Below are 13,221 nucleotides of genomic sequence, written 5' to 3' on the forward strand. Positions count from 1 at the left end.
ATATGGCCTATTGACAGCTATTTAGTGTGGAGTTTAATCATTTAAAAAAACTAGTAATTCTATAAATGTACAATTTAATGATTTAAAAAACTAATAGTTTAACTTCTAGCTCAACCTCACAATAAGATAGAAAAAACTATTATGGACTAGATGAATATAAAGAAAATTATGTTGAAGGATATCTCTAATGCCAATCAATTATTTTAGAATTGTATGTTTTTATCAACAAAGAAGTACACATCAAGCTATCTATTTAGCATTCTTTTTCTTATTCAAGCATGGACTGTAAAGGAAAAGCAAAAAAACAAAAAAAACTTAAAAAACAATATTAAAAAACAGCACCTGAACTGTTTTTAGAATCTGTTTCATACAAAGACAGAATTAGAAAAAACAATCTACAGAGAAAACAATGCATGAACTGTTTTTGAAACAAACAGATCAACATGCTAATTATTGCTTAAAACAGAAAACTCAAGCAAAGGCTTATCATCTAATGTAATCTCCATCCCATGATCATTCTAATCAAATCTCACATGCATGGATCATAGTTTTATTTAATATTCTCAAGGCCGTAACCTCTCGCATACAGTATAATGGTTTGCTAGTCATTAGACACATTTCACAGAGGAGACTGCAATGGGATATTTATATGTTTGTGCATAAACGAAGGATACGGAGCCTCCGGCTTTTATGGGACGCCCATTGTTGACAAGGCAGTCGTTGTAGCTCAAACGCTTGAATAATTTTGGATCTATCTCTACTGCAGAGCTGAACCATCCGCAGGTGACGTGTACTTGTGCTATCGAGCAGCCTGTGCTGCACAAATTATGAATTTCTACACTGTATGATGGAACTCCGTTTCGCATGGGGGATTCGGGGCTCTGATTCACTACTATGTCTTCTTTTGCACAACCTTGCCCTATTCTCTCCGGAATACCTGCAAATATATAAATCATAACCATCATATACCTAACCATGAAATTCTTGATAAGGCGTTCCAAAGATTCAACTTACGCACACCCAACAGGCAAGTACATAACACCTTGCCTTCAACTGGTATATATAGTTTTGAATATAATTAAGAGGATCAAATTAGTAAAGATCACTTTAAAAACTGTGCTGATTTGCAGATTTTGTGTTTTAAATCGGATATTGTTTTATATGGAAAAAGCAGTCTGTCTATACCACTTTACACTTTAACATCATTATTTTCATTGTTAAAGTTGTGTCCTTTGCCAACTAATAACATAAAATTTATAGTAATTTATGTTATTCAATTTTGAACCTGCATTAGCTTCAACTTGATTGAGGAGCTATTTTTTTGAAAGTAAAAGCAATATTATAAAGAAATTAAGATAAGATTTTCTTCATTATGAAAAAATCATAGAAACTTTCAATTATATTAAAATGTGGAAGGGTTCTAGAACATTTTTTTGATAATTATTATTATGGGAGTGCGAATTATATATATGTATCATTGTACAACATAACTATTAATGAACATTAGTGATACATATGATCCCTTATACTAGGTTTTATATTAAGGACCCGAGGATTCAAAGAAAAGGAGAATTTTCTAAGCATGATGATGTATTGTATTATAGAAAAAAACAACATGATAAGTTAAAGACAGTCATCAAAGCATGTTAGCGGATTCATCCTACTATACACAAATGATAATGATAGCCATATATGCTAGATACGAACTATAAAAGAATATGAAAAAAGGGATAAGGATAGAGATATATGGATGAGATTATAAAAAGCATTGAGAAATGATAAAATAAGGATGATTATATATGGAAGACAAGGATAATTTAAGTTTATAAGTCATAAAAGTATGCATTGGATGTTCTTTATGGGATACAAAAATTATAGGAGAACATCCTAAAATCTAGAAAAAAATATCATATTACCATTTACATGAATAAGTCTCATCATAAAGATCGATTATATGTAATCGTAAGATCTATACATGATAAGAAACATGCCTATAAAAAAAGGATATGCAATCACTGTGACTAATTAAAGATCATATAAGCAATATACATGATATGTTATATTTAAGAGGATGATAAGTCAGTTTAAGTAGAAAGGTGATCATAAAATGTATACAATGTTGTTGAAGAAAATGATCAAAGACCACACAATTTAAAGGAACATACACATAAGGTGATCAATGTGGCATATGATAATGATATCATATAAAAAGGTGAAAAAATAAACCAAGAGATAAAACTTGCAATGCAAATTCTATGTACTAGAAAATATTGAAGCTAAACAACATAGATAATATAACTAACAATAATAAAGATAAGAAATAAATGCTTAACAATAAATAACAAGTGCCACGTAGTGGCGAGTACTTGTTGTCATAGTATTGTACTAAAAATATTTGTTTTAATTTTTAACCATTATAGTTTTGAATCATTGTTGATTTAAAATTATATTAGAATAATTATATTTCTATAATATTAACTACAACTCTTATTTTAATAAAACAACATAAATTAGTACTTGCACTTTGGTGTACAATGGGTATGCTGAAGAGGTGTGGAAGGTCAATTCGGGAAAATTTGGTCTATTTTTTGGATATATTTATGTAGTTCATGAGGTAAATTTGTGGCCATGATGTTGTTTGTACAACCAAGGACTTAATTGAAGTGTGATAGCTTAAAATCTACTAAGCATCCACATACAAGGATTCAATCATGAATGAAATGAAACCTTTGAATTGAGAAGATAATCAAATTTTAGTAGAAACATGCTCATGTTATGTTTGTAATATGGCGACCATGTGAGAGAGGAGATTAAAAGAGGAGGGGAAAAAAGATGGGGCAAGGGAGAGGGGGAGATAAAGATAGAAAGAGAGGAGATGGAGAGAAAGATATAAAAGAGGAAGAGATAGAGAGATATTTAAAGGAAGAGGGAGAGTATATATATGGTGATATAGAGCTAGAGAGTTAGAGATATAGAGAGAGGGGAAGAGGGAGAGAGATAGATAAATGAAAAAATAAAGATTAATTTTTAAATCATTCTATTTTTAATACTATTTTGAAAATCATAATTTTCTTTTTAATCATTTTAATATATATAAAAAAAATTTAATAAATTTTTATCATAAATTAATTTTTTCCTTATTTAGTAGATAAAACTTCACTCTAATAATTATATTACGAAATTTAATAATTATTAAATTGTTATTTTATTAAGTTAGAATTATAGTTTATATTACATAAGTATAATTAAAATAATATAATTTCTAAATAACAACAATTTTAAATTATAGTAATTAATAAATTTTTTTAATTATAATACTATAGTACTTGCCATACTCCCACTATTGGCACTTGTAGACACCTAAAAATGTCACATTTCTCATCATACTAATTATTCCTCTTGTTGATTAAATAGGTCTTTAATTATTTAATTAACTTAAATACCATTCTTCCAAATTAACCTAATCCACATTTTCACATTCATTACTAATTATTCTTCCTTAGTTATTCATCAATTAATTATTACCTTTTAGCTTTAATTGGATAATATTTATTATTTAATTAATTGCAATCTATATGCTTTAATTAAATAATCTTTTATTATTTAATTAAATTGTTCAATTTCATTTTCGGACAATTCAATATTTTATTCAATTGGTTAATTATGACTTCGAAATGTAAATGAATACCTTTGTTTAATCTTTCAATTCATTAATTCCTCCACACTTTAGAAAATGGCAACTTTTCAGTCATAAATATCTTTGATTTTTAAAATTTGTAGTATCTCAATAATCTTAATTATAAATTCCAAATTTAGATATTAATCCTCAAAAATTTACTTTTCATAGTTTCCTCTTTCTTCTTCACTCTTCCCCGTTTGGAAACTTTGTTGTGCATGTAATATTGAACATCTTATCAATCCAAAATCTTTTGAATCTTGACCATTCATCCTCCTCTTCCTGAATCTATAAATTGAGCATCCTATTGGCATTATATGCTCAGATGAGAATATTTGATGTTGTCATTGATGACAATTGACTGATAGACATGGTTGACAAGTTATACCAGCAGTAGACTTCACCTACCAGCATCGACAGTTACTACAAAGGTTATTCACACTAACATCCAGTTACACTAGGAACATATTATAATAGCATCTAGAGCTGATGTGAAATTAATATTATTTCTATGAAATGTTTTGTAATGTAATATTATATTTGTATAGCCGACATGATGTATTTTGAAGACTTATATATGTATGAGATCTTGTAGGTCATTTTGAAAAGTAAGAATGGAATTAGGTAATGAATGTAAGTGGTATATGTTAGCGAATAACTGTATATGCATTTTGATTTAATTATGTTATGAGCGAATAAGTAGTAGAGCAGAGTGCAACAAGGTTTATGGTGAAGGTATCTAACAGAGCTTAAATCGGTACTGAATCCAACATTGCAGATGCTACTTTGAGTAGTACATTGTTATTGGATTTAACCATCCAATTGCAGTCAGTGGGACTCCATTTTTGTGTTGAGAAGTGAGCTCTAGGTTGTTGGCCTTCCTGCATGTGCAGGAACCTATTGTACAAGTAATATTTATTCATATTGGCTAGTGAGTAAATATTGTGGGTCACAAATCCCACCGAGGTTTTTCCTCTACCGGGTTTCCACATTAAAATATCTGTGTTATGGTGTGGATTGATGCTTATTCTTTTGTTTCTCTTTACTCCATTATTATTTGTTTACCGGTATATTAATTTGGGTTCTAAAATTGCAAACAAGTTTAAATCTTTCATCAACTGGTAAGACACTTATTCATCCCCCCCTCTCAGTGTCTTTGGGACTGTCTAGCATCTAACAATTGGTATCAGAGCCTAGTCCTCTATTTGTAGAAGCCTAATAGCTTGAGGAAGATTCTAAAACCAGTACTAATGGAAAGTTTGAGACAACAGTTGGAAGGATCTCTTGAAGATTTTGATGTAAAAAAATTGAAGAATATCAACCTAGAAGATGAACTCAGAATTGCTCGGGAATTCATCAAAGCACTTCAAGAAAACCTAGTGATAGCAAAGAATATGAGAAAAGGATTACATGTGCAATTGCAAAATCAAGATGATGAAGAAATGGAAACTCTTAGAGATATTGTAGAGAAATTGAGACAAGAGAATAGTAACATGAAGAATGAGATGCAAGATTTAACCATGAGACTATGCAAGGATATTGAAGATAGAAAGAGGAATGAATAAGATTTGGCCTGAAGACTTAATGAAAGATCAGATGAATCTCCAAGGCTTGGTTATGAAAATGACATGCTTAAAACAAATTTTATTCACATGCAACATGACAAAGAGGAACTTATGAGACAAGTTAGCACTTTGGAAAGTGAGTTGGTCACTGCAAATGAATACAAAGAGAAATTCAACAATAGTTCAGACAAGCTTGATGATATGTTGAAAAGTCAAAAACCTGATGGAGAAATAGTTGGACTTGGATTTGAACATGTAGAAAGTTTTGGTACTACAAACAATCATGATCATGGCAAACTAGTAAGACAACCTAATTATTATAAATTCAATGGAAAATGTTTTAATTGCAACAAATTTGGTCATATAGAAAATTAGTGCAGATTTTGGAATAATGAAAATACAAACTCATCCATCGATCAATGTTCCAAATGCAATAAAAATGGTCATAAATCAGATAATTGCAGAATGAATGTGAAATGCTATGTTTGTGGTAGATTTGGACATTTATATAATCAATGCAGAACTCAAACCGGTCAAGGTTATGGAAAAGCTATTCAAAGAAACAATGTAACTTGTTATGTATGTAACAAGATTGGGCATATTGCAAAATTTTATAGAAGCAAGAGTGTACTACCAAACAATAAAGGATATAATGACAAAGACAAAGAAAAGGTAACTGAAATCAAGCAAGAATTTTTTAAACAATGAATTAGGAAGAGAGATCAGAGGAATGACGAATCTGTCTCTGCACTAGTAGAATAGGGTAATCCTGCATCGGCAGGAGATTCTTCATCTAACTAAGGAATAATCCTTAGGAGTAAGGCAACTAATTGAAAATCATGCATTTACCCTCAGTGGTAAGAAGCTATAATTCTTCTTTACTAGCACACATGTGGAATGGTCACTTCATAGGTGAAGCATTTATTGTAGTTGTAAGTTAACTTTTTCACTATAAAGCACTTGAACTTCTCATTTCAATTCACCAAAGCATTCAAGAATTCAAAGGAGAGAAAATTTGAGAAAAGGCATCCCAAAGGTGAAGTAGCAAAGGTTTTTTCAAAGCATTCAAGGATTTCTCAGTTAAAAGGTATTTATCTTATGCAATGGCATTTTCATCTTCTATTCCTAAATTCATTGCAAATGCTTCTATTGTGGATAACATAAAATGCCCTAGACCCATTTTCAAATTCATCCCTAAGATAGCAAAACTGGATGACTCCATTGGTGCATTTTCAAACATCCCAAAGGGAGTTGTGTTTGCTGAAGACCCTAGGGCATACATACATTGCTACATTAAAAGTTTAGGATCTGAAGATTTAAGGAAATGTTCATGAATGTCATCTCTGACAAACATGGGGTAGTTAAACCGGAACACAAGGTTATTGAACATTTAGGGTTAATTAACATCCTCCATATGTCAGAATTCCTAGATGAAACCATCCACTATATTCTTAGTAGGGTTCATGGTGAATTTATGTGGTTAAACTCAGTATTTAAGATCACTAAGGAAGCTATAAGAGCCGTTACTGGTTTACCCTTCACCGACACTAGGTCTGACAAGAAAAAGGAAACTCCAAACAAGAAAGTTATGAGCTTAACCAAAACTACATATGACAATAGATCACTTAAGGTCAATGATATAATAGATAACAATGTTAAATTTGTAGGTATGGTCATTGGTTATAGAGTTGCTCATACTAACAGACTAAATTTTATATCTAGTTTATACATTCATAGTGCCTATGGGACGATCATGAATAATGCTAAAATTGACATCTATGAATGGTTAAAGGATGAACTATTAGATAATTTGAAGAAGATAAAAGGATATAAGAAGGGAACCTTTAAATTTGGAAATCTGATTGTGTGTTTAATGCTTTACTTCTCAAAGGAGACTCCCGGCATTGGACATAAGGATTTTTCCTATGATATCTTTGTTGGAAAACAAATAAAGGAGGCAATTACTAGTATGGGATCTCATAGTGACAAACTGATAAAAGACTATTTGAAATATTTTCAAGAAAAAATGAGATAGAAGGAAAGGATTCCTCAAAGCATTATAGACAATTATGATAAAAAAAATATGTTTTGTGATTAAAAGAGATCAAATTTGGATGGAGGCAATTAGACCTAGAACTATCTGGATAAAAGAGATGGGCTATGAGGTATATTCTCACATCTTGGATTTATATGCTAAAATACTCCTAGATGCTCCACTAGAACTGACAGAGGAAATATTTAGAAATGCATACACTATTGAGAAAGATATTCAAGTTAAGAAGTAGAGGAAGGTAAGAAAGAAATTTTGAAAGATGCTTCAAAATTTGTAAAAGATGTTACAATGGGATTAATGAGTCTTGGTGGTGTTGCTGCAAGTGTGCAAAAAAGAAAATCATCTAACAACAACCGGTAGCACATATCTTTCCTGTGGCTACTTCATCTAATTTGGACAATGATAGGGCAGATGAATTCAAGAGAGTGGATAGAAAGAAAAGAAAACCCTCACTGGCAACTACTCCACCTCCTAAGAATTCAAGAACACTCAGAAAGAAACAACAGGCTATGAGAGAGCCCAATGGTAGAAGAAGAAAGTCACTCCAAAGAAGAAATATGAACAAAAGGAACCAGATGTTCGCAAATGCACAATCCAATGAGAAATCATAGGTGATTGTGTTGGCATTACAGTAGAAAGAAAGATTGTTGGCATTTCAATAAGGATATTGAGAAGGTTGTTGAAGACTATTGATATAACTGAAGAAAGATGATAACTATCTTAATAATATTATTTTGTCATTGATGTCAAGAAATTAATTTTCTGATTCAGTATGATGTTGCCATATCTTAAGAAGTATGTTTTGATGAGTATTAAGAAGTTGGTAAGTGACACCAAAAGAATATGATAGTAAAGGGGAGAAATGAGTTATTCAATGGGCAACTATTACCGAGTTAGACAGTGATGAGATCATGTCGTTTTGATATCCTAAATATGATGTTTAAAACTATACTATGTCACCGAGCAATGAACCTAGTTAGTAAACCCTAAGGAACTTAGTTGGTAAACCCTAAGGTTATCGATATCGGTTAATGAAGGGAGAATGTCTACCGAGTGAAGTTTAGTGTTAACCAAGTAACAACTGAGTTATAGTAGAATGTATTGGATGAATACAAGCATTATTTAATGAAGGATACTAATGAGTTGGAGTTGTTTAAATGATTGGTATGCAGGACAAGAAGTTTGTTAAGGATCTATGGTAATGGAAGATCGACAAGAAGATCTATAGCTCAGATTGAACCTCAATAACCTTGTGCAAGTTCCAAGAAAGGAATGCAAGTCCCTAGGTAAGGTAAAACATTTTCAGATTGAAGGATACATTGAACCTGGTCAAGCATTAAGATCTGCTGGCTAAGATTGATCATGGGAAATGTGATCAAGGAGATTAAGAGGTTAGAATTGTTTATAAATAAGGAATTGTTGATAAACGATGTATGTGGGCAATTGTAAGCATAGTGATGCTATAGTAATATTTACCAAGCATAGAAGCTTGGAGATCTAATTGAAGAATAGATTGAGAAGCCCAGCAAGCCCTACAAGGGACAAGATAAGTCTTATGACAAGATTGTTTTGAGCAAATAAGATTCTTCTTTACAATTTAAGATGTGAAGTTGCAGATATATTTTATTACTGTTGTTTATTTTGTAAGTGACAGAAAATCTCTTTACCAAGTGGACTTAACAGTCTTATTTGTAAATCCTCTAGCAAGGTAACATTCTAAATGAGTGTTTGAAATCCTTTGCCAAGGTCACTTGTAACAAAGTGCAAGATCCTAACAGATCTAAGGGAAATCCCTTAACCAGGTCACATCTAGCAATGTGTTTTTAATCTTTAACAGGATTTTCTTTTAACCGAGCATACTCTAGAAGAGTATATTTCTTAGTGGGTCTGAAATCCCACAGTGGTTTTTCCCTATTTTGGTTTCCACGTTAAATCTGGTGTTATATGTGTTGTGATGTTATATGTTCATGAGTTTCAATGTTTTACAGTTTTCTGGAGTATATGCTATCGAGGCTGAATTTGTTGGATATATTGAAGATTAAGCTTGTATGATTCACCACCCCCCCCCACTCTCATGTTATTGTCTATTGACTTAGAGCTTTACTATTGGCATCTATACTTAACAATTGGTATCAGAGCTTTGGACTCTATGAGGAAAGTTTAAAGGCACTTGAGGCAAAGATCTAAAGATGTATAAAAGGGATGCACCAAAGCTGAACAAGTGAAGTTTCTCAACATGGCAGAAAAGGATCAAGCTGCACTTATCAGGAATTGGAGAATATGCTACATGTTATTTAGAGGATGATTATATTGCACCGAGCACCTACCCGATGATAGTGGAAGAGATAAAGGCAAAGAAAGAGCATACTCAGGCTATGATTGAAATAACATCAACATTGATTGACTTAGAGTTTAATGATCTAGAAGGTTGTAATGATGCGAAGGCAATGTGGTCTAAGCTCATATCTATGTATGGTGGTGATGAACATGTCCAAAGAGCAAAGGTAGATAGTCTAAGAGGACAACTTGAATCCATGAGGATGAATGAATGAGAAAACATAACACAATACAGTACAAGGTTGAAAGAGATTGTCAATCAAATTAAAGGAGCAGGTGGAACTATTGAAGAAAAGGATGTAACAAGTAAGTTATTGAGAACCCTTCTACCAGCTTATGCCATTCGAGTCTCTGTAATTAATGAATTAAGGTCTGTACCAAACATGCCAGATTCTTTGGATGCTACTATTGGTAAGATACATGCATTTGAGTTAAGTAATTTTGATAATAGTGGGTCTTTGGTAAACAAAGTTGAATCTGCATTCAGTTCATTTCATCTTGGTGAATCTAATGATTATAATGATAGAATGAACAAGCACTCTAAAGGAAATCACAGTGGAGCAAGTGAAAGATTTCATAAAAACATGGAAGTACACAAACTGTATGAGGAAATTAGAAAGCAAGAAGAGTTTGAAGCATTATTAGCTAGGAGGTTACCGAGAGGCAAAGGTAAGTATAAAGGGAAGCTACCTTTGAAATGGTTGAATTGTGATAAAATAGGACATATGGCTTTTAACTGTCCTGACAGAGAATCTAGTGAAAAGAGAGATTACCGAGAAGACAAATAGAAAGACAATCACTACAGAGGACACCGAGACTTCAGAAGGAGAGATAGAAAGACATGTCGAGTTGCTGATGAGGAATCCAATGATCATAAATCTAATGAAACTGAAACAAAGGAAGTTGTTTATGTGGCTATTAAAGATGGATCGGATGAAGAAACATATGAAGAAAAATCCCTAATATCTCACATAAATAATAATGATTCTTGGATCATAGACAGTGGATGCTCTCATCACATGATAGGTGATAAACACAAGTTTGTTAAACTAGAAGATTATGATGGAGGTTATTTAAGATTTGGTAATGATGCCCCATGTTCGGTGAAAGGCAAAGGTTCTATCAAACTTCTTGACAATGCTAAATGTAATTATGTATATTGGGTTGAAGGATTGAAATACAATTTGTTGAGTGTAGCACAGCTAAACAATACAGGATACCAAATACAATTTAAGAAGGGAATTGTCAAAGTTCATGACAAACATGGAAAACTAGCTGCTACCGGGACTCAAACAAGAGGTAATACATTTCATCTTGACTCAACTCAAAACAAATGTCTTTATGCTAAAATAGAAGAAACTTGGTTATGGCATAATAGGTTTTGTCATGTTAATTTTGATAATTTGATTAAAATAAGTAAGAAGCATCATGTAAGAAGTCTACTGAGCTTGGAAAAACCTGAGAATGCTATGTGTCAAGGATGCCAGATGGGTAAGATGAAAAGGTCAAGCCTTACAAGTAAGTCCTACACCTCTAAAGGAATTTTAGATCTTGTACACACTAATCTTTGTGGTCCCATGAAAGTTCAGAGTTATTATGGTGATAAATATTTCATATTATTTGTGGATGATTACTCAAGGATGATGTCAGTAATGTTTTTAAAAGAAAAATCAAAAGCTTTTCAAATGTTTAAATGGTACAAGGAAAGAGTTGAAAATGAAACAGGAAGACAATTGAAATGTCTTAGATCTAATAGAGGAGGAGAGTTCACATCTAATGAGTTTAACTTATACTGCAATGATCATGTAATTAAAAAACAAGTATCTACATCGAGAACTCTATAGAAAAATGGGATAGCTGAGAGAAGAAATAGATCTATTGTAGATTGTGCCAGAACCCTAATGATTGAAAAGAAGGTACCTCAAACATTCTGGAGAGAAGCAATAAACACTGCAGTCTACACCCTGAACCGAGTACAACTAAAGAAAGGAACTATGAAGACACCATATGAAATCTGGTATGACAAGAAACCTAGTGTAAGTTAGTTTAAAATATTTGGAAGTAGATTCCATGTTCATAAAGATGATAGAAATGGGAAGTTTAATCAGAAAAGCGAGGAAGGAACATTTCTTGGTTACTCTTCTAGAAGTAAAGTATTCAAATGTCTGATCAAATCATCTAACAAAATAGTGGAAAGTGCAAATGTGAAAATTGATGAATTTGCAAAAAGAAATGATGAAGGAAATTCCAAAGAACTAAAGAACTATGAGGAATTTATGTATGTTCAATCGAGAAGTCATACCGAGAAAGTTGTTGAAGAACCTGAAGATTGTATTCAGTTACTGAGTGATGAAGAAGATCATGCAGAGCCTACCGAGCCTATATTAGCCAAATATGTCAGAAGAAATCATGCATCAAGTCAAATTATAGGAGATAAGGATGATCCAGTAATGACAAAGAACAAACTGAGATAGAACACATGTTTGATATCTGAATTTGAACCGAGAATAGTAAAAGAGGCATTCAATAATGAAGATTGGGTAAATGCTATGATAGAAGAAATTGATCAAATCAAGAAGAATGAAACATGGACATTGGTTCCAAGACCAAAGGACAAAAATATGATCAGTACAAAATGGATTTTCAAAAACAAGCTAAATGAAAAAGGTGAGCTCATTCGAAACAAAGCAAGACTAGTATGCAAAGGTTATGCTCAAGAAGAAGGAATAGATTATGGTGAGACTTTTGCACCTGTGGCTATACTTGAGGGAGTAAGAACATTGTTGGCATATGTTGCTTTCAAGAATTTCAAGGTATATCAGATGGATGTTAAATCTGAATTTTTGAATGGTATACTAGAAGAAGAAGTTTACATTGAACAACCTGAAGGATTTGTTGAAGACAAGAATAAAGATAAGGTATGTAAGCTAAACAAATTTTTATATGGTCTAAAACAAGCACCCAGAGCATGGTATGAAAGACTGCACTCTTACTTAATCAAGATTGGTTTTATAAGAACAAGTGAGAACAACAACATGTATATGAAGAATGATGAGAACAATGGTATATTGCTTTCAGCCATATTTGTTGATGATATTATTTTTTGTGGAAATGATTCTCTATGCACGAACTTTGGAAATGAAATGTGCAAAGAATTTGAGATGTCATTAATCAGTGAAATAAAGTATTTCATAGGTCTACAAATACTGCAAATGAAAAATGAGATTTTCTTTACTCAATCCAAGTATATAAAGGAAATCTTGAAGAAATTTGGAATGGAGGATTCTAAACCGGTAAGTAATCCTATGACTACTAACTGTAAGTTGTCAAAGAATGATGAATCTACATCTGTTGATGAGACACTTTACCGATCTTTGATTGGAAAGTTGTAATATGTTGTTCACAGCAGATCGGATATAGCAGATGCAGTAGGTATAGTTGCAAGATTTTTTGCAAATCCTAAAGAAACCCATATGATAGCAATCAAGAGAATTTTTAGATACCTAAGAGGCACTTAAGATTATGGCTTAGTATATGAAAAGAGGAATGATTTTGATCTAAAAATTTTAACTGATGCTGATTGGCCAAGA

The 13,221-nt window shown here is 32.1% G+C and overlaps 1 protein-coding gene across 1 annotated transcript; it reads right to left on the reverse strand.

Moving 5' to 3' along the window:
• Nucleotides 1–328: 328 nt before the first annotated feature.
• On the reverse strand, nucleotides 329–962 carry LOC131858839 (protein TAPETUM DETERMINANT 1-like). The gene is made up of 2 exons (XM_059212296.1): nucleotides 617–962; nucleotides 329–360 (listed from the first exon to the last, which is right to left on the reverse strand). Exons 1-2 carry the CDS (start codon nucleotides 960–962, stop codon nucleotides 329–331), a joined length of 378 nt encoding a protein of 125 aa, XP_059068279.1.
• Between the last annotated feature and the right edge of the window lie 12,259 nt (nucleotides 963–13,221).

Source organism: Cryptomeria japonica, chromosome 10 (genome assembly GCF_030272615.1).
Source record: "Cryptomeria japonica chromosome 10, Sugi_1.0, whole genome shotgun sequence".
Lineage (NCBI taxonomy): Eukaryota > Viridiplantae > Streptophyta > Pinopsida > Cupressales > Cupressaceae > Cryptomeria > Cryptomeria japonica.

Coding starts and splice junctions, on each gene's coding strand:
- LOC131858839 (XM_059212296.1), bottom strand. CDS start 962: ATGGTTATGATTTATATATTTGCAGGTATTCCGGAGAGAATAGGGCAA. Junction 361..616: donor TGCAGTCTCCTCTGTGAAAT/GTGTCTAATGAC, acceptor TGTATGAAACAG/ATTCTAAAAACAGTTCAGGT.